This window comes from Alligator mississippiensis, chromosome 2 (assembly GCF_030867095.1).
Source record: "Alligator mississippiensis isolate rAllMis1 chromosome 2, rAllMis1, whole genome shotgun sequence".
NCBI classification, from domain to species: Eukaryota; Metazoa; Chordata; order Crocodylia; family Alligatoridae; genus Alligator; species Alligator mississippiensis.
Genome location: NC_081825.1, coordinates 153,024,368 through 153,047,266, shown reverse-complemented (window position 1 = coordinate 153,047,266; position 22,899 = coordinate 153,024,368). Strand labels below are relative to the sequence as shown.

The following is a 22,899-nucleotide window of genomic DNA, read 5'->3' as shown; positions in this document are numbered from 1 at the left end:
TTGCACCAGTTTAAGTTAATTTAGGTTTTAAAAACAGATGTAAAAATCATTGCAGGATTAAAATTGTCAGGAGGTGATGTGACTCCACCAGATTGTTGTTTGGGACATTAAGTGACAATGACTACCAGTGAGTGACATTCGGTGATGCAGTGGCGGAGGAACGTGACCTTAATATGCACTATCATGTGGACAGTGCATGATTGCTAGTAGCCTAACCAATCAGAAGTTGCCCCTAGAGCGTGACTGGCCGGACCAGCATGCTGAGGCCTCCAGAATGTTCCATCAAGGGGGGACCCCGATTGGCTAGGGAGTCTATAAAGGGGACTGCGCGCCTTAGCGTAGGGTCCCCAGACGCTCCTGAACTCAGGAAAACAGCCTGATCACCTGTCTTGTCTGGACAGACCCCTAGGCCTCTAGCTAGATTCCTAGCATAGGCTACCACAGTTTATAGCTAGACCCCGCGCAATCATGCCCTGTGCATTTCCCAACTAGGCATCATACTTGTACTGATAGTATTTTCGGCTGCAGTCAACCTTCACGATTACACCTTGCTTGTTACTCGCCGCTACCCATCATCTGTTCGTTCTCCGCACCACGTCGTCTGTGTCCACCTGCTACTGTAAATAGTCCTTGTAATTAGTTCCTGTATTCATCAAGTTTATTTGTAAGTAAACTTACGAATTTTCTTCACCTACTAGTTGTCGCGCTTTTTTCCTCTCTCACACTTGGCATCCCCAAGCGTGTCTGGGTTGGGGTCACTACTCAGTGCCCCACTCGACACGCAACTGAGGCCATTTTCCAAACACCATCCTTGAATTATGGCCCACAAAAATATGCAATATATTTACAAGATTTTGCCACTTTAAGTTTAACTATTATTGTGCATGGTTCACTATCAAGGGATGCATAACATAAAACTTTACCCTGAAAGATCCAGTGTATGGCAAAGGTATTAAACATACAAAGTTTCTGAACATGTTACTTTCTTTGGGTGAGAACCTCAGGTGAGAACTCCACTGAAATTAATCATATCAATTTACACCAACTGAACTTGACTTGGAGTTCTTTTTGCTCTTATGACATTTTTATTCTAAAGACTATGCCGATGAAATGAGCATCTTCAATAAGCAACATTTCCTGATACTGCCTTTAAATACCAGCAGATGGAGCAGTGGGTCTAATCTTTCTTTGCCTGAAAACATGTAAGCAGTGTCAGGATCTTTACTCCTTAGAGTGGCCTTTGGGATTAGCTTAGAGCCTGAAATTATATGGAACATTTAACACAATCAAAACTCTGTTTACAGACTAAAAATTGCAGTGTTTTGTCTGCATGCATTTTAAGGTCAAATGCAAAGCAGATGCTCCCTTTATAAAAACAGCTGCTCCACACTTTTTTTTAACCCAGTTACTCTCAGCCAGAGTGCTGGGCCACCCAGAGGTGCAGCAAGATCCTTTGGAGGGAACCTGAGACATGGGGAAATAAGCTGTGTGTGAAGAGATAAGAAGGTAAGTGCAGGTTCAGCTCCCCCCTGCCTGGCATCTGCACCACCCCTCCACAAGTGTAAGCTATGCAACGATGACTAAATTAGTTTTTGCAATGTGGTGCTGGCCAACTCACAAAAGTCTTGAAGGGGTACAGTGAGTCTAATGAGAGTTACCTTAAATTTATTGAGGATCCCCTGAATCTTGAAAGGTTAAGAACCACCATTTTAAACTATTTATAAAGGCCAGAGATCTACCCAGGCCTAGAAACATCTCCATAGTCTGGTGTGGTTAAGGCCAGCCTGTTTCTTTAGCCAAGGTACACAAGGCAGCAACGTGGCTTCCATCATGTCTAGCCACCTGACTTAATGGCCCAAATGACCATTCACAGCTGACCCATTTATAAGCGGGTCAGCTAATAGAGGCTTTTAGTTCAAGATGGGACAAAGCTCAAACTTGCAGCTCTGAACCTGTACACAGTGTTTTTCTTTAAAGACTAGTGTCCAGTGATCATTAGATAACATGTTAATCTCTGGTCTTCCAAGTTTTTAAGTCAGTGTGAATGCAGGTGATGAAACTCATACTGACAGCCCCAAAAGCAAACAGAAAGAACACAACACAAACTAATGCCACTTTTCTTTTTTGGAAAATCATCATGATTTTTAAGATCTTTGGGCCTCTCTTCAGGTAAAGTTAAGCTACTTTAAACAAGATAAAATATAAAAAACTAAATACAAAATCATATCTTGAGATATCACCCATGCCAAGACAGTGGGCAGTGTTTTTGACCTGATGCAAGACCTATATACAATGGATGCTGAGACAGGCTTAGCTCAAGTGTGGGAGGGAGCTGTCTCCCACAAATCATCTGTTCCTTGTCACATGTTTATTCGTTCTAACCGAGAATTATAATTTACAAGAAGAATCATAAACATCCAAAAAAAACCCAACACCAACCCTCAGTGCATGCATTTCTTTTTAAAATATGCCAAAATCTTCATGATGTGCTGCAAAACAAAATTTTGAAGACTCCAATTGCAGCATTGACTCTGCATGGGGTCATGGAATGCCCCATGAGCCCAACAGGGCCCTGCATAGTTTCACGGGTTCACTGGAACAACAGAAGTAGGAGGAATCAGGGCCTCAGTCAACAATGCCCTCAGCATCTGCGTCACTATTTATTACTGTTGTAACTGTTATTTATTATTTGTATTATGACAGCTCCATGAGGCCAGAGCCCTGCACAGCACTAGCCATTATCCACATGTGGAAAACAATACATTTCTTGCCTCAGAGGCAATAAGGTAGCTAAGAACATTAGCCATATTCCCCCTTTCTTTCTTATAACAAAAATAATGATTCCACTGAATATTAAATGGTCTATTAACAACATTCCCATTAATGAGTAACTGTAATACAACATTTCAAGGAGTTAGTAAAGCAAGTTTTCTTTACACTTTTTCAGGAACTGAAAAAGACTAAATTGTGCTAAACTGAGATAATTTGTTTTTGTGTGAATGAGGAGAGAGACAAAATCTCTCCTGTTCCTTATGAGCATAACAACTTCCCTGGGTTGTGATTTCTTGGGTTTTCTTTTTATGCATGTTGCAATTTTGGAAAGACAGCATGAGAATTTCAAGCATGTGGAATAACAGCAAACGGATTCCTCTTTACTCTGAAACTGCAGAAACCAGTGTAATGTACACACTTTCAAATATGGAGGGGTTTTTTTGTTATTGTAAAGAGTACTTAATAGGTAGTTATACATTTGTATATTAGTGCCCATGAAAATTTGTTTGCCGTGTTGAAAACTGATTTTTGCAAACTATGTTTTCTTTATTGGATAGGAAAAATAAAAACACAGGAACCCCGTTTTCTTGTATTTGAAAGTGGGAAGGCAGCATTTCTTTCTGTTACAACTGATTTATATTTCAAGTCTCCCTTTGCTTCCAAATGTATTCAAAGCTTTCAGAGACTAAGCAAGGATGCATGCAGTTCAATTTTCACCTAAACCATGCATACATCCAATCACATAGTCCATTTTGACTGGTAAAGTGCCAATTTAAGAGAGCCATTTTACATGCACACAAGCACTATTCCCAATGCTCAGATTGAATGCTTTCTGTAGTTTTAATATAAAGTGGAAAAACGGTGGTTTCTCATCTATGTCCTCTTTTGACTTAAAATTATCCAGAAGGTAAATGTTAACACACAGTAAGTTATAGGAAATTCATTCTTTATCCATTATCAGTAGATCTGTACAGTCTTTTCATTTACCAAGTGAATTGTCGGAGCACTAGAAGGCAAACCAATGAAAGAGATCTCCAAAAACCTACAGGCCAAAACTGTTTTATATCATAATTAGGTTTTAAAACACCCACTACTTCAAATGCCTTTCATATTCAACCTAATCTCAAAGACCTTAGAATAATGAGTCAGATACTGGTACAGCTGTGACCCCAGTCAAAAGGAACACAGGCTGTGTAGTCCATATCAGCTCACCATGGAGAAATAATTGGGAACTTTTCTGCTTTTATGGGCAGTGAAAATTGCCCATGACAAAGGTATTAGTCTAAATTTCACTTCTACCTGTCCAGCTACCGGGCACAAAAGGGAGGGATAAAATAAGATTCTGGCCTCGCAGTGACGCAACAGTTGTGAGCTCAAATCATGATGCGACTTCTTTTGATCAGAGGCTGGAAGGCTACTAACTGAATCCTCCTGAAGGATCTGCATAGTGCAGAAGGGTATTTTTCTGCCTTACAAGAGAGGTTACTGAGTTTATAAATATGACCCTAAAAAGAGACCAAAATGACCTTGGTGCGTAACCTGAATAGCCATATCCTGCCTTCTAACCCAGTCCTCCACCTGAATGCTAGCTATAAATCACTGCATGTCCACCATTTAGGCTAGGGACAGACATTCAAAAAGCCTAAGCCTGAACTGATTCAGTCTTTGCAGGTTAGTCTAACCTGCAGAAAGTGAACCGGTTTACAAGTGGAGAGATGTTCAGCACATGCCTACAGTGGCTCAAGCCACAAGCCCAGGGATGCTATAGCAGCCCTCCCTTCCCTTCCATGGGGAAGCTGAACTGAGGAAGGGGGAGTGGCCAGGCCCTAGTGGCTCCCTGACAGCCAGGAGCAACCAGGACACACAGGGCTCCCCTGCCCCAGAGGGGAACTCTTCCCCCCTCCTCCCTCTCTTCCACCACCGGGCCAGGAGGGGGAGCAGTGCTGGGGGAGGGAGGGGAGCCTTTTCTCCCTCCTCCTCCCTTGCCAGCACCATGGGGTGGGGAAGGGGGTTCTGCGAGGTTTGGTGAGTCTTCCCAGCCTGAGAGGGAGACTCTTGCCCTCACTCCTCCCCCCTTTCCCCCCACAGAGCAGGGGGAATCTCTGTTCCATGCTGGGGGGAACTCTTCCCCATCTTCCTCCTCCCCCAGAGGGGCAGTGGGAATGGGGAACTCAGCTGGGTAGGCTGGGGTTGTAGAGACCCCCGCACACTCCCCCCATGACTGCACACACTCCCTTATAGCTGCAGTCCCTGCTGCCTGGCAGCAGCAGCAGGCATGCAGCTCAGGGTGTTCGTGCCCACTGCCGGCATGGCTCCAGTCAACCATGGGCAACTGGTGCTTCGAGTCAGCAACAGGGCCAATCCCACTGACTGGGATGAGGGTCCCCCACAGACAATAACACTCACCAAAAAGCGGCCACTCCACTTCTGAACACTTTTGCTGGCGGCCCCACTCCCCAGCTGGTGCGTACAGGGGGGGCACCAGTGCTCCCACCTGCCCCCTCCTAAACAGAGAGCACTGTGGGGATCGAAGCAGCCAGGCAGGCTGCGCATGGCTGCGCTCCTCACCCCGAGCGCAGCACTGGTTGCCCCTGACCTCCCCGCCTGCTGCTGCAGCTGCTTCAATGCAGCAAGGGTGGCAGCCGTGGGGGAGTGTGTGCAGCCATGGAGGGAGTCCTGTACATCTCCCACCCTGCCTAGATGAACTCCGTGCTCAGGGCTGAAGACATGGGGGAGTGCAGTGGCATGCCAATGGGGTGGGGCAGGAAGAGGCCATGCCCCCGGGTGCCAGCCCTCCACCCCCCCCCCCCGCATTGCAAGCATTGGGCCCTGGGCACCGGAGACCCACAGTACACCACTGGGGGAGTGTGTGCAGCCATTGGGGGGGACTACACCCCCCACCCTGCCCAGCTGAGCTCTGTGCTCAGGGCTGCAGCCTTGGAGGAAGCATGTGAAGCCATGGCAGGAGTCCCATGCACCCCAACCCCCACCCAGTCCATCTAAGCTCTGTGATCGGGGCTGTAGCCATGGGAGGAGTCCCCTACACGCCCATCCCTGACCCTGTGTCCAGCTGAACTCCACACTCCCACTGCCCTGCTGGGAGGAGGTTGAGGAAAGGGGGGAAGACTTACCCCAAGCATGGAACACAGCCTCCCCCTGTCCCTGCCCCCTGGGACCAGGCAGCATCACATGCATCCCCCACCTCCCAGCCCTGAGCAGCAAGCGGGGTGGGGAAGTACAGAATGAAGAGTCCCCATCCAGTGCCTCACAGAATCTCCCTCCCCACCCTGGAAGGAGGAGGGGGAAGAGTCCCTGCTAGCTTGGAACAGAGCCCCCCTTCCAATCCTACAGGACAACCCATCCAGCAAGGCCCCATTAAGGTGAAGGGGGTAGGGAGAAGGATTAATTCCTCCCTCCTCCCTTCCCTGCAGCCAGGGTCTGCCAGCTCCAGAGGCCACCGCTGCAGCCCCCTCCCCTCTGGTCCCAGGCAGACAGGCTGATCCCAGCTGCAGTAGGGAAGCAGGGAAAGAATTAACCCCCTCCCTGCCCACTTTGCCTTAACAGAGCCATGCCAGCCAGTGTCTCTGCTAGGAAGCAGAGGGGTGGGGTCAGCCCTGCTGTGGAGCAGAGAGCCCTGCCCAGCCCAGAGAGCATGCCAGGATACTAGGGGGGGTCTCTGGTTTATCTTAAACCAGAAAGAAGTCTGGGACAGACATTGCACAGACGAGTTTAAGCCAAATCAGGTAAGTCTGATACTACATTCAACCAGGTTTATCTCAAGCCAGTTTCAGCTATTTTGAAACTGGCTTATGTACACTGAATGTCTGTTCTGTTACAGGTTTAAACCAGTTTCTGATCACTTAAACCGGTTAATGTGTAATGGCTGTCCCTAGCCTTAGGAAGCAAAAAATGGAGAACCTACAAAAGAGAACCTGCAAAGGAACACACACAGAAGAATTAGCAAACTTGACAGAATAGGTCCCTATGTCAAACTACTGAGAAGCTATTTCAGATGGACTGTGGAAATGGTTCTGAGTGTGTAGTGGTACATACAACTCCCTTACGTTGACCATGTGGAGACATGTTTTTAATGCCCGCTACAGACAGTATTCCTGACTACTCAACCAATGCTCTAGCAAAAATAATTTTGCTTGGACTATGCACTAGAGACTACAACTTGACCTTAAAATGCAACAGGACTGGTTTACAGGTGTCCAGCTTTTAAGCGTCCTGTTCTTTATTTGTTTCTACACACTATTCTCCTATGCGCTGGCTGCTATCGTTACATACTTCATTGCATGCTGAATTAATTTAAAATAATCTGAAAGGAAAAAATGACCTAGAATAGATCATATTTTTCTCGCACACAAAAACAGGTGTAATGTGCCCACTGGAGCAGTGACTCAATTTCACTGTTTGGCAAAGTGCAAGTTCTAGTATTTCACTCCATCCTGGAAATGAAATTTAAAGAAGCAGTAACTATTCACTAATTAGTTCCTTTGCCATTTTAAATTGTAAACAGTGCAGTGGAGGAAGTAGGCAGTCATCTCAGCAGCTAAAGAAGATGGGGAAAAAGGAGGGGAGGAAGGCTTGTCCGTCTCAGACCCCCCTCCCCCCCATCTATTCCAAATACAACATTCACAAGTAACACACAAAAAAGTACAATGGCTGACCAACAAGGGCTGCAGTCCCTGTAGATTTGCCACTTACCTCTCTCAGCCATGGGAAAGATGTATATTTCCCTTCCCCAGCTGTGTTAGGTGGCAAACAGCCAGCCTTTAAAACCTTTCCTGGCTGATATTAAAAAAGAATCTATTGTTCCCACTAACCCTTCTTGCTGACTCCTTTCTCTGTCACCATAAACTTCCCATATTCTGGTCTTGCAACCTTCTGCCGTTTGACCCCCTCCTCCCCCCTCAAAAAAATTCCAGCATCTTCTAAAGTTGTGTTGCCTCTCACTCAAGTGCTACCTACTAGCTACTACTAAGTGTGTGACACCACAGGGACCATATATTATTGACCTACTGTGGGCATATCTACACGTACTGTCAATGTGTTTTAAGCTTACCATACACCGCAGAGTAAGCTAACCCCAGAAGCACGTCTACGTGTGCACCTGTTGGGGCAAACTTGCTTCTGACTGGAGCAGTTCTCTGCAGAGCTACTCCTGCCCTGCTCTGCCCCCCAACCCTACAGCAGCCAGGGGGAGCTCCAGGCTCCTCCAGGAACCAGCCCTGGGCTGGCAGGAGGCACTGGGGTCAGGCCTGGGCTCCAGGAGGCAGGGGCAGAGGCTAGGAAACCATCCTCTGCCCCAGGCAGCTGCCTGGCTCCCAGCTCCTACTTTGATCTGCTGACTGGAGCAGGAGATGGAAGCCAGCTGCCTGGAGGACAGGACAGTTCCCCTGCCCCCTGCTACCTGGGTTGACCTAGGGCAATTTGCATCCAGTCAGCTGTCTATAGATGCATTACTGCACAGTAGCTACTGTGCAATAAATCTACTGCCAGTATCTATAGGTAGTAGCCAATGCAAGTATCTATAGGTAGTAGCCAATATAAGTGGTGATGCTCTACTGAGCAGAGATTCGCCTACTGCACAGTAAATTGTCTCATGTAGATGCACGCCTGTGTGATTTAAAGTAGTTACAGAGGACCAAATGTTCACTTCCTCTAAATTAATGTAGCTCCACTGAAATCAACATTACTGATTTACACCAAAAAAATGCCCTTAGCCTCACCCTATCCCAGTCACTTAAACTGTAAATGGGCAATAGTAATTTTTCCCTTACCTTTGGTGGAACAATACATGCGTTTGTAGGATTCAGTCATGTAAATGTGTGTATGAGTTATGTGCAGAGCAACTATAGAATCTAACCCAGAGAATTAATAGAACATGGTGTACATTGATAATTCCTTTTCAAATCAGTAAATCATTCAGTTTTGGTACAAATGGTTAGATAACAGGAATTTTTCCAGGAGACCCAAACAAAAGGGATATAAAACAGGGTGAGTAATATTAACGATAGCAAAGAACAAAAGCTTTCCCTTGTATCAAGCAAATTAACTTATGGGTCAGTCTTTGATTACAAATAGAGCTCTTATATTAAATCACTCTAGCAGCTGTTGACTACATCCCATAAAAGAGTTTGTATCAATAGCATGAACATCAGCAATGCACTGAAGTCCCTACTCCAAATAAGTTTGAGAGAGGAACACAACAGCTCCCATCTAACACCCTACATACAAAGCTGGCTGATGTAAAATGAACTAAACTCCTTGGGATTAAATCGGTTAGTCCATTTGCTTACAGTGAACCGAGTTCTGATGGACTGGGACTACATAATTGCCATCCCCCAGGAAGCTCATAAAAATTAGATGAGTTTCTCATGAGGCTAAACTTTAAATACGTTAAGAATAATTCTAATCTTGAGTATTGTGAATATCCAGCTATTGAAGATCTTACTAATTGCTGTAGTTTCTTTATATGTTAGTCTACTCCATCAGTTTCATGTTCATTTTTCAGAAGAAACTGTACAAATACTATGATTTATGTAAAAAAATTAACTGTAGAAATCTTCATCATGAGCCCCAGCAATTCCATTCTTAGTTTATTGATAATATAATAATTTCTGAATTAGATTTATTAGATCCTTTGCACTTCTTAATAAAAACAATGGAACCAAATACTATTCTAACTGGAAATTTGCAAGGCAATTTACAACGTTTACACTTTTAATTTCTTACATTAAGGTGTTCTTATGTTCTTTACAATGGCTTTGTAAAGCATGGAGGCGTGCATATTATTTATGGAAGCATCGGTTTCTTGAAGAATAGAAGATACTTCACACACATACAGTCCTTTAATAATTAAACTACTGTATCATTAACATGAAGGTCCAAATCATTCCAGCTACATTCACCAATGTTTAATGCTTGGACTACATTTTGAAAATGGTTAAACCAAACAGGTATAGGCTAAGCAAGATTCAGAGCCCCATACCAGCTCAGTGTCAGAAAAGAGATTGGAAATAAAGGAATCGTTTTCAGGATCTGGGGTATATGACTAAGATTTTTTTTTTAGGCATGGACTTCCAAAGCAACTTAGATTTCAAGGTTTAATTTTATAGAAAGTACTTGATTTTATAATTCATTATTAGAGTATACCCTGGTGAAGTTATACCATTTATTTCTATTTTGTCAACAGATTAGAGTTAATATCTGAGCAGCATTGCATTTAGGAACAAGACACAGTATTATAAAGTAATCCAGTAGAAATAAAGAAAATCTGGCAAGTTTTCCCATAAAAATGCATGTGAAATATTTTGTTGAATTTCTTTCACACAATTTTGCACCAAAATCACAATTTACACTTATGAAGTACTTCACAAACATTCCTGAAACAGGTAATAACTATCATCGTGTTACAGAAAGGGAAACAAAGTATATGTGCAAAGGGTTGCCCTCCACTAGCCTGAGCCATATGAACCATCTCTCCCTACATAAATTTACCTTGTAGCCTAGTGCTACCTGTTCATGTAGCATTCCTCTCCATCTGTGATTGGCTTTAATTACTGGCAGTCAAGACAGGAAGCATGGTACAGTAGGACCAAAAGTCAGGAACAGGGAGTTGTGAGATAGCCACTAGTGAACTTCCTTGAGCATCCATGTTAAGTTCTGTATGCACAATGTAGGAAGGGGTGGGCTAGAAAGAAGATTCACCTGAGTCCCTAGCATTCAGCAAAGCTTCCAGACTTGGCCAGGACCCCTGCCAGAGGTTAAACATAGGGGTTTTCAATACAGCTAGTAAGTGTGCATGGGCCCAAGGGCAGTGAAGACCTACCCAAAGTGACCTGCTGAACTCACTGTCAAAATCAAGTTTAGCACTCGGGTCTTTTGAGTGTTACATACATGCTTATACCACACAACTGCTAGGCATTTTGCTTAACCTCTCAGCAAAACTCACAACCTAGACCAGGTCTACACTACAAGGTAAGGCAAAGTGGCTCCTTATAAACTAATCCAGAGACAGAAAGGAGAGGGTAGTTAAATACAAGAATCTTCTATTTTTTGCCCTAAGTTCACTCTCTTATAACACCTGTTAAGAATACCTTTCCTATTCCGCTCACAGGAATTTCAGTCCCACACTTCCCACTCTGTACCTTTCAGTCTTGATACTCTCCTGAATACTTCCATTGTTCCCTACATGCACACCAAATATTGTGCTCTCTGTCAAAACACCATCCAAACTAAACTTACCTGCTTCAAACTACTTCTCTCCTGATCTTCAGAAAAAGTTCTGAACACAGCTATCTCATCATCTGATTAGATACTAATACCATAGATCAATCTGTGCTTATCCTATTTCATACCTTACTTTACTGTGTTGTACCTTCTTAAGGATTCAGAGGCTAAGCTGTATGAGGATGACGCTTGTTGTCTCTCTACCACCTTTTTACCAATCCCTTGTCTGTTGTCTACACTTGGGAACTGTCATCCCCACCCAGACGGATGCCAGTGCAGTTTTAACCACTCTGGAATCAGACTGAAGCAATAGCTCAGAGGTAAAAACTGCTCCCACTTCTACTAGTGACTTATTTATTGATGACTTTAAACTTAGGGTTTTGAAAAGGGGAGGAGGATGCAAATAGTGTGGTGCATAAGCACATATAAAACGATGTATATTTTATCAAGTTAAAAAGAAAATAGAAGCTTTACTAATAAAAGGACCTAGGCTATATTATTCAGTTTAAGATCAGAACAAAAGCAAATGTATTTTTATTGGATTGTGCATTAATATGATGTCTTATATAATGCATTAAAAATGCAACAAATTACGCAAACATAATCAATGTATGTTGTTTCATTAGTCCTGTAGTCATTAGAATTAAATGGACATCTCTTTTTCAGGTTCATAAAACAAAATCTAGCCATTTTGAGCATCTGGACAGTGCATCTGCTGTTTTACTGAAAGTCATTTTCACACCTGAGTTAATGATTTTACCTAGAGTTAAAAACAGTCCAAAGGGCTGAGAAACAGGAGCTACATTGCCAGGAGCAGCTAACAGACAGCAGAATTGCAGAAGAAAAGCCAGCTTGATTAGCTAAACATTAAGGCCATTAAAAGGAGAGAGTCATTAACACCTGTGGAATGAAGAGTGTAGATGGAATCAATAGATTATAATGGGCCTTAAAGTTAATAAGCTCTGTCACTGCTGCCTGAACAGAAATGCTGCTGCTACCACCAGGCTGTTGATTTTAAACTGTGAGTGGAGCTGGAATCAAGGGGGAGTACAAATGTACCACTGAATCCCACTGATTCTGCCCCTGAATTCTGGCTAGAGAGGAAAGAGCCTGTCACACCCCACAACAGACCAAGACAATGCACTGCTTGTAGCAGTAGCACACTGTCCTTTATCTCATGTGACTGTTGGACTGGCATACAAAGGGCTGGGAGAAAGAGAGACTCCCTCACACTTGGGGTCATGGCAAATCAGTGATCCGCACTTTTCCAAACTGTTCAGCAAAGCAAATGAAAGGTAAGGGAGACAAAAGTTGAGGTATCTGAAACAACAGCACTGGGAGACACAATGCAGGGATCCAGTATCCACAGCTGCGGGACTCAAGGTCCTGGCAACTGCAGGGTCCTGCAGAGATCCAGAGTCTGTAGCTGCTGGGGCTGAGTCTCCTCAGCTGCGGGAGTCGCAGCAGCAGCTAGGCATGGTACACCCCTGTGGCTAGAAGCCCCATCAGCAGATAGGGCTGCCAGCTTCAGTTGAGACTCTGCTACACATGCAAAGTAAAGCTCGATAGCAACCAGGTTTAGAGTAGTGCACATTTTTTAGGTCTAACCTCATCATTGGTTGGGCCTTTTCATGGTGTGGTAGGTACTCTGCACGTGTAGCCTTGTCTTAAGATAACTGCACAATTAACCAATTAATTGTGCAATGTCTGTAATGTATAGGGAGGACCGAAGAGAACAAAAGAGAAAGAAAGGAGGACTGGGGAAAAAACAGAAACAAATTAAAAACAACAGTGGACCTAAAGAGTAATCATTTCTACCTGTTGATGATGAATAAAACAGCTAACTCTACCTATTATCTAAAGACTGTAAGGATTCTCTATTGATATAAGTTGCATTAAAGTTGAAGGCACTCTTGGATGAAGGCTAAGTGATATTGTTCCCAGAAGCATAACTAGAGTGGGACTTCAGGGGTGGGGAGGCAGAATGGGGAGAAGCACACCAGAAAAAAGAAGAAAAAAAAAAAGCACTTGCCACTTGCTACCTGCAGGTGCACAATAGTGACAGTTCAATGACTGGAAATCACCACTGCTATGCTAACTACTAGCCCCCAAAAATCAGGAAAGTACTTAAACACATGATTGACTTTAAAAATCTGAGTAATCCCATCCCTATTCAGCAAAGCACTTAAAAGCATGTGCTTAAATCTCAAAACATGAGTGGTCCCATTGAAGTCAATCGGACATAAGCACATGCTTAAGTGATTTGCTAATTCAATGCATATAAATGTAATTCGGTCCCCTTCACAGGATGAACTTGATACCCTGGTCTCTTGCCACTCTTGCACTAATTAAGAAAACAGAAAAACAGAGCTAAACTTTATAAGTTAAGATTTTAACTATGTAATTCCTATCATAAACCAAACTGCCCAATTTGAACATTCCTAGGGTTACCGTTAAAGCCTTAACAAATTCTCAGTATATTTTGCACAGCAAGAACAAATGAATGCATTATTTTCTTAAAATTTATGCACAAGTCTAATTGCTAAGCAGATGCAATTAAGAAGATCTAAGAAATGTAAAACCAAGATACCATATGGTTCTCAGTTCCCAAAATCAGAGGTATAAAAGCAGATTTCATGCAGTGGGGTGTGAACACAGCATTCTGATTAAAAGGCTGCTAAGTACAGTAGTTTTCTATGCTTTCATGAGTCTTTTTTTTAAGCATGGTACTTCCAAGCTGAAAAAAAAAAGTGTTGTGCAATACCAAGTAGTAGTTAAATTAATCCTGGGTATTCCCTAATTATTTTTAACAGATTTTCTGTGCCTTTGTGTAAAAACAGTTTGCAAAAACTAATTATAATTTCTATATTAAAGATGGAATGCTATAGGGCTTAATACCATTTATACATTTCAGATCCACATAAATTCCTCACTTGTATCCCTACAAACACACACCATTCATGCAATCCCACAATTCCAGCTGTTCTGCTTATTTTGTCTTCTGAGATGAGAGAAGAGCCATTGCCTGGTGAGCATTTTACAAAAACTTCCACTAACTGATTTATTGCAGGCTTCACAGCATAGATGGGTCAGGAGGAGGATCTGGAGAAGAGAAAACTAGCTAGTAGGAGAGCAGGTTATGCTGAATAGCCCAGCTGTCACCTATCTTGTAAACTAATTTAGAAATTCAGAACAGACTAGTAAGAGTCATTGTAAGTCCTAAGGAAGGGGCTCAGCACAGTGGGGCTAACTGATGAGCAAAGCAAAGAGCAAACAGTGATTTAGAATTCCATTTTGTTCCATTTCCCTTTTGCTCTGAAGAGAATGTGTGTGCCAGCCCCTTCCCTGGAATAGAATTACCTCTCCCTCCTTGCTGACTTGGATGCACTGGCTAATATGCACCACAGAAAGAAGATTCAATGTTTGCTTTCCTATTTCTACCTGATCAACTGTGTAAGGTAGGGAGTTACACCTGTACAGAGATGACTCACTCTCCCTCCCTCCCTGCATGTGGTGACCAGTAGTAATTTGTGACCTTTTAACTACCCTGTATTGGAGGATGCTGGAAGTCACAAGTTGGCTCCAAGAGAACAGTTTCATTTGCAAAGGTAGTGTATTTTTCCCTGCCAGCCATCAAAAATGCAGGAAAACACCCAAACCAAAAAACACTGTGCATGTGGGGTGGGGAAGGTGCAATTAGTAGGGAATATCCTTAACTTGGATATTAAGGACAGTCATAATGTAACATGCAAATATCCTGAACTCTGCTCTTCCTGTGTGTGTAACTGTCAAAGGTCCAGTTAGTGTGTGCATATGTAACTGCTACAGATCCAGTTAGCATCCATGTGTATGTGTGTAACTGCCAAAGATCCAGGTATCACATATGTGTCTGTGTACACGTGTGGGTGTATGCACGCACATGTATGTGATAATGAGACTGCTTCTGGGCATGACTGTAAACTGCATCCAAATGGAGGGCTTGGTGGCAATACAGTATGGCTGCTTGTGGTGGGGCGGCTCCTATAAAATACCACGTTACAACCTCCAGAGTACGGCAAGTATAGAATGCCTCAAAACCCTAGACCCCACTGCCTTGTGGATATTCCTTGGTTGGTAAAAGGCTAAAGGGGTCAGGGTCAAGGCCAAACATCATCACCCTGACAGAAATGCACCCTCCCTGAGGTGTTAGGCAGTCAGCAACAGCTTTAATCTATTGCTCTCTAGCAGAAGCTACAACCCTTGAGGCACTGAACATACAGACTCAGTCTGGACTTCAGACTCTGTCTCAGTGGTCTAAAGGGAGGATGGTAGGTCTAGGGCATCTTTCACTCCTCCATACCCTTCCCTAGGCATATGCACTGGAAGTCTTGGTGAGATCTATACTGGCCAAATTGATCATTTGCCTTGCATGCTGGAATGTTCAGACTCTGACCCCTGGGTTTGATCTGAACTCCAATTTATGAAAACGGCACTACTAACGTATGAGTCGGTCAGACTCAGAATTGACGTCGCTGCGCTCCCAGAAACTTGGCTCTCAGATACAAGTTCTATACCAGTTCGTGCACCATGTTCTCAGGGGTGTTGGTTGTAGCTGTGTTGGTCTAAGGACATAGGCAAACATTATCCAAAGAACCTTGTTTGCCTACACCATGTTCTGGCACAGGAAGGCAGCAGGAGAAAGGAGAAAGCAGAGAGTAGGTGTTGCTATTAGAAACAGCTTACTGTGGCAGTCCCATTGCTATAGCTATTCAACTCATAACACTCAGCATGCACACACAGAATGGCTTCACCACATTGTTTAGTGTCTATACACCTAGCCTTCAACTAGGGCCTGAGAGTGCAGGTCCTGAATGCCAATAAGGGCCATAGCGCCAGGCCAAAACTATGACTAAGGGCCAAGGATCCAGACCCAAACTGTTATGAAGCCCTAAGGATCCAGGCCCTGACAGTCACTAAAACCTGGGCCTGGATTATCACTAAGGCCTGAGGTGCCAGGCCCAAACTGTCACTATGACTGAAGCATCAGGATCAGACCACTATTAAAGACCTAAGGCACTAGGTCCAGACTGTGCCAAGGATCAAGATGCCAGGAGCAGGACACAGCAATGGGCCAAGAGTACTGAGCACAGACTGTTGCAGGGTCTCAGATGCCCTGCCCAGACTATTTCTAAGAACCGAAGGGTTAGGCCACAACTGTCGTTAAGGTCTGACGTGCTAGGCCATGGTTAAGGGCAGAACACTTCAGGCCCCAACCACTGCCAAGGCCTGAGGTACCAGGCCATACTGTTGCTAAGGCTCCAGCCCCAGACTGTTGCTAAGGAACAAGGAGCCAGGCCCATACCACTGCTAAGGTCCAAGGTGTGAGGGCCCAACCAATGCAAAGGGCCAAGAACTCCAGGCCCCAACCTTTACTAATGCCTGAAGATTTCCGGCCCCAGCAGTTGCTACCAAGCTCAAACCACTGCAAAGGCCTGAAGCCCTTTTTTGCTAGGGCTTGAATTGCCAGATCCAAACCATGTCTGGGACCTGAGAGTGCCAGGCCCTGATGGTTGCTAAGGCATGAGGCCCCAGGCCCCAGCTGCAGTCCTTATCAGTCCCTAATTCTACTGTCCATGACTGGAGAACCAAAGTGCCATGGCAGGCTTGTCTAGGAAAGATGGACCTGTGTTTTTCTCTGACTGCATAATCAAGACAGGATGAGTTGGGGGCACCTGAATATTCCTTGTGGCTTGAGGACAGACTCGTTGGACTGAGTGAGTGAGAAGGAAGGACCTGGGGTATGATCCGAAAGGATTCTTCTTTAACAAAGCAGCACCTGGAAGTCACAGGGCTTGGACAATTGACTTATTGAATTTATTGCCTGTAGGGTATGCAAGATCATCCAGTCTGACCTCCCATGGGGATTATACTTCCCACTATTCCTCTTGGCATGGGCTCAATTATTTGTGCTTGCCTAATACACATCTTCCAGGAAAGCATCAGCCTTGGTAGGAAGATACTAAGCAATGAAGAATTAATCACTGCCCTCATTTGCTCCTTCATTTGTGTTGAACTTTGACTTTCATCCTTAGCCCTCTTCTGACCTCCCAACCTATAAAGCAGTAGAAGTCAGGGTCACCTAGGGAAAAGCCTCTGCTATCTTAATATGTCACCTGATTGATCCCCAGAATCATGAGTGCGTGAATGGGGTGACCCAGTGCACTAAGGAAGAAATGGCTGCAAGCTTTGGCTGGGCTGGCGAGGGTCAGGACATCATCAGGGCCTTGGAGAGGGCCTCAAGCTATTGGGCAGTGGGACGGTGACATCACAAAGGCTTTGACATGATAAATGTTGGCTCCTCTTCACCTTCCCCTACCTGTTTTACTTCTGCTTTCCTCTGCCCTCAGAAAAGCAGTGATAGCGTGTCAGAAGTTTTCAGCTGGTGTGAAAATGAGCAAGGAGATGAGCGCATGGAGTACGAGGAGCAAGGAGATGAGAGTATGAAGTGCTAGGAGCAATGAGAAGACTGTATGGGGTGCGAGGAGCAAGGAGAGGAGTGCATGGAGTGCGAGGAGCAATGAGTTGAGTGTATGGAGTGTGAGAAGCAAGGAGACAAGCCTCTGGAGTACGAGGAGCAAGGAGACGAGCCTATGGAGTACGAGGAGCATGGGTATGAGGCAGCAGTGGGGAGGAACGGGGATAAGGCAATAGCATGAGGATGTGGTGATGGAGACAGATTAGAACAGGGATGCCCAACCTGAGGCATGGGTGCCACAAGTGGCAGAGGGAGCCTTTGTGTGTGGCATACAGCAAACTGGGGAGGGGATGGCCAGCTCAGCAGCACATAGAGCAGAGCAGTCAGGGAGGAGAAAGCAGAAGAGCAGTTCAAGCAAGGGAAGGGGATCGGAGTGGCAGTCAGGGTGGGTGCGGGGTACACCTGCCTAATCTGTTGCCCCCCCATCCCTGCCCCGCCAGATTTCAACAACCCCCCTCTCTGGTTGAAAATGGACATTTTCTCTACAGGAGGTTTGAAAAGGGAAGCTTGACTTTGTTTTCTCCTCCCCTCAATGGCGGACTATGGGAGCTTTGCTACTAAGGGCTAGGTCTAGTCTGTGGGGCACTATGCATAGGCTTCCCAGTCTAACAGGCCATGCACCCATCCCTTTTCAAAGGGCCTTGACACAGGTCCCCAGCCTCTCCTTGGATGAGTTGCCTTTCATGGCCTTTATCATTTTCTCCTTTGCCTCTGGACACTCTCTAACTTCTCCACATCCTTTTGAAACTGTGGAGCCCAAAACTGCATGCTACAGTCTAGATGAGGCCTAACCAGTGCCAGAGTGGAGAGGCACTTTCACCTCCCGTCTCTTTCATCTAGTCCATTTGTTGATACAGCCCAAAACCCTATTTGTCTTTGTGCAGCTGCATCACACTGCAGACTCCTATTGAGTCTGTCATCTACCAAGATTCCCAAATCTTTCTCAGTACATCTGCCATCCAGCTATGTCTCACCTGTTTTATGCTTTTGATTCTTCTGTCAAAGGGGCACCACCTGGCATTTTTGTCAGCATTGATCTTCATCGTGTTGGCTCTAACCTAGCTTTACAGGCTACCAGGGTCCTTTTGGATCATGTCGCTGTCCTTCATTGTGTTCCCTCCTAGCTTCATATCTTCTTTAGATTTTCTCGGGAAGCAATTTATTGCAGCATCCAAGTCAGAAATAAACATGTTGAGCCACTCCAGGCCCAAGACAGGCCCCTGCAGGACTCCTGCCATTTTCACACGGATACATTTATAATTGCTTCTTGCTTTCAGCTATTAAGCCAGTGACTCTCCACCTTGTGGTATTTGTTTAGCCTACTTTTCTCTAACTTGTTTATTTTTCTCTTCATTACAGCCAGCAATGCAGAGTGTAAATTATGTTCAGATTGAAGGAAGTGCACGACTGTCGCAGCGGGTGCACTTCAGCGAGTGCGGCCAGAATAGCAAGGTCCCTGGGGGCAGTCCTGTCAGCAGTCAGTTGGCCAGGCATATGTGTGGCAGGGACCTACAAACCTGAATACTTACCTGCAGGATTGGTGGTAGTGCAGGCAGCAGAACCACAAGCACTGCTGCGGCCACCCTGATTCATCACCTTGTGCTGGGTATGGATTGGAGTGCGCCTGGAGGATGGAGCACAGAGCCCGGCTGCAGCCAAGCCCCGGCAGTGGTGAAATAAGTAGGGAAGAAGACTGCTCACCAGACTGGAGGCTAGAAGGAGTCTCCAGCTGGAGGGGCCCTAACCCCGCAGGAAAGCAAGAGTGGTTCGATGAGGAGAAGCCCCAGGGAGCATTGCTTCATTCAGAGGAGCACTGAGGCAGCAACTCTGATTTTTCCCAGGGCTCCCAGGAGAAGGACTGCAGCCTGGTTACTCTGTAAGAACTGATTGGCATGTGGAAGGGGTATAAAGGGGAGGAGGAGCCCCGAGGACCAGCAATTTGACCTACATGTGGGGGCAACCACAAATGGCCAAGGACCCTCCCTCTTTCTTAAAAGATAAGATGTTGTGGGTGTGTTGGAGGGTGTGCCCTATGAGTGGGAGTTATTGAGTGCCAAACTGTCTGGCCCTAAATGTTGGCACCCAAGAGGCTGAGTGCATAGACTTTTCATAGATTTCATAGACATTAGGGCTGGAAGGGACCTCGGAAGATCATCGAGTCCAGCCCCCCGCCCAAAGGGCAGGAAGTCAGCTGGGGACATAGGATCCCAGCAAGATAAGCATCCAGTTTCATCTTGAAGGTGTTCAATGAAGGCGCTTGAACGACCTCCGGTGGCAGGCTGTTCCAGACCTTGGGGGCTCGGACAGTAAAGAAATTCTTCCTTATGTCCAGCCTGAAACGATCTTGTAGTAGTTTGTGACCATTCGACCTCGTCATCCCTTGGGGTGCTCTGGTGAACAAACGTTCCCCCAGATACTGGTGGTCACCCCTGATAAACTTGTAGGTGGCCATCAGATCACCCCTGAGCCTGCACTTTTCCAGGCTAAAGAGCCCCAGGGCTCACAGCCTGTCATCGTAGGGTCTGCTTCCCTGACCTCTGATCACGCGCGTGGCTCTTCTCTGGACTCTCTCAAGCTTCTCCACATCCTTTTTGAATTGTGGAGCCCAAAACTGGACGCAGTACTCCAGCTGCGGCCTCACTAAGGCCGAGTACAGGGGGAGAATGACATCCCGGGATTTGCTTGAGAAGCATCTATGGATGCAAGCTAGCGTTTTGGTCGCTTTACTAGCCACAGCCTCACATTGCAGGCTCATGTTCATCTTGTGGTCAATGATGACCCCCAAGTCTCTTTCTTCCATAGTGCTAGCCAACATAGCACTGACGAGCCTATAAGGATGCTGCAGGGTTTTTTTCCCCAAGGTGGAGAACCTTGCATTTATCGGCGTTGAACACCATCAGATTCTCATCCGCCCACTTGCTGAGCCTGTCCAGGTCAGCCTGGATCATCCGCCTGTCTTCTGGTGTGGATGCTTTGCCCCAAAGTTTGGTGTCATCTGCGAACTTGGCCAGTCTGCTTCTGACTCCAGTGTCCACATCATTAATGAAGATGTTGAACAGTATGGGTCCAAGGACAGAGCCCTGGGGGACCCCACTGGTCACAGGACACCACGATGAGTGACTTCCATCAATTACTACCCTCTGGCTCCGACCCCGGAGCCAATTTTCCAGCCAGTGGATCGTGGAGGACCCAAGGCGACAATTGGCCATTCTCCAAGAGGCGATCATGGGACACCAGATCGAAGACTTTTTTGAAGTCAAGATATATGACATCAATCTCATCTCCCTTGTCCAGGTGATAGGTCACCTGGTTGTAGAAGGAAATGAGATTGGTCAAGCAAGACCTACCCACAACAAACCCGTGCTGGCTATCCCTTAAGATGTTGGCGTCGGCCAGTCCATTAAGGATGGCCTCCTTAATAAACTTTTCTAAGATCTTCCCCGGGATAGAAGTCAGGCTGATGGGCCTATAGTTAGCCGGATCCACTTTCCTCCCTTTCTCGAAGATAGGCACCACATTGGCCTTCTTCCAGTCTTCAGGCACTACACCAGAGCGCCAAGAGTTTTCAAAGATCCGCGCTAGAGGCTGGGCTATGATGCTTGCCAGCTCCTTGAGTACCCTGGGGTGAAGACTGTCAGGGCCGGCTGACTTGAAGGTATCCAGCTTCTCAAGATGTTCCTTCACGAAGTCAGCATTAATGGAGGGCAGGGGATCACCCCCACCCGGACTTCCCCGCCCTGTAGCGGGCATGGGCGTCCCATGGAGCTGATGAAAGACCGACGCAAAGTACTTATTTAATAGGTTGGCTTTTTCCTGGGCGTCAGTTGTCAGTTGCCCCATCTGGTTCAGCAGGGGTCCAACGTTGCCCCTGCTTTTCCTCCGGCTCCCCACATATCTGAAAAAGGACTTTTTATTGTCCTTGATGCTCAAAGCTAGCTGGAGTTCAGTTGCAGCCTTGGCTTTCCTGGTCAGCTCCCTACAGGACCGGACCAGTGCAAAATAATCCTCCTTGGAGGTGACTCCCATCCTCCATCCTTTGTAGGCCTTTCTTTTTAGCCTCAGGAGGTCTGCTAGGTCCCTGGAGAGCCAGGGGGGCTGCTGTGCCCTCTTGCTGCCTTTCCTCCAAGATGGAATAGACTTAGTTTGTGCATTGAGGATCGCTCCCTTGAGGAGCAACCACTCTTCTTGAACTCCCCTCTCCCTGTGATCACAGTCCCTTAGGGCCTCACTGACAAGCCTCCTGAGCTTGTCAAAGTCGGCTTTCCTGAAGTCAAGGACTTGCGTGTTGCTGACTGACTTGCCAGGTTTTCGGCGGATGGTGAAGGTGATCAGCTCGTGGTTGCTGTCACCCAGCTTCCCATCGATCACTAGGTCGCCGACTAGGTCATCCCCAGTAGCCAGTACCAGGTCGAGCAGCGCTTTGCCTCTCGTTGGTCCATAGACTTCTTGAGTCAGGTAGAGGTCATCCACGCACGAGAGGAAGCTCTGTGACCGCTCAGCTTTTGCTGAGCGATCCTCCCACGAGATGTCCGGGTAATTGAAGTCACCCATGACAACCATGGGTTGATCAAGGCAACAAAACTGATTTGGGCACCACTGCTCACAACCACATTTTGCTGAAACCAAAGAGACTCCTGCTGCCCCAGACACTGGAACAAGAAAACAGAGAAGGGAGCATACGTGCATTTGTCCCAACACTTTCCAAAGATGTTTCACAACTGAATGACCCGATACAAAATAGGACAAAAGTATCGACAATCAATGGTGATCTGACTGTGAAGCATGTTCCACCCCTGCCCCTCAGTATCCTGGAAGGGGTGGCACCAATAGCACAGGAGTTCTAGTCTGGCCTAGATGGTGATTAGCAAGTGACCATCAACTGCATCTGACTGGAGGGCCTGGTGGCGGGGTAGTTCATATAAAAGACCACTGTGTTGCAACCTTCAAAAGAAGGCGAGTCAGAAAGAGGGAGTAGTCAGTTCAGTAGAATTTGAGCAAAACTCTATGATATTCATAAGGCAGCTGATGCAGGTGATAACCACAGAATATATGAAAGCATCAAATGAGCAGTTGGTCCAGACAGGAAGAAAAAAGCTCCACTGAAAGAATTAAGAGGAAATGTCATCACTGATAAAAACAACTCGAGCATTGGATCAAACATTATAGAATTCTATACTCTATTGAAAATTAAATCAAATGCAAAAACCTTGAAGGATTACCACAGTTTGAAGTCATGATGGATACGGACAGCAAGCCTACATTAGAAAATTTGCAGAAAGCCATTAAATCGATTCTTGGGAACAAGGCATCCAGCAACAACTGCTTAACTGCTGAAATCTACATATGAGCCAATGAGAAATTCCTTTGAAAACTCC

At 45.8% G+C, this 22,899-nt stretch overlaps 1 protein-coding gene across 5 annotated transcripts in view; it reads right to left on the bottom strand.

The window, feature by feature from the left end:
- CCSER1 (coiled-coil serine rich protein 1) overlaps nucleotides 1-22,899 on the bottom strand; it is a 1,487,243-nt gene that overhangs the window by 1,345,062 nt on the left and 119,282 nt on the right. Inside the window, exon 1 of one of the 5 annotated variants that reach the window (XM_059722321.1) lies at nucleotides 13,966-14,137. The exons of 2 other annotated variants lie outside the window; for them this stretch is intronic. In XM_059722321.1, coding sequence (XP_059578304.1) covers nucleotides 13,966-13,972 — 7 coding nt within the window. In that variant the 5' untranslated portion in view covers nucleotides 13,973-14,137. Of the gene's footprint in view, nucleotides 1-13,965; nucleotides 14,138-22,899 lie in introns of those variants that run through there. 2 more of the 5 variants (XM_059722323.1, XM_059722322.1) reach the window with 2 other exon arrangements.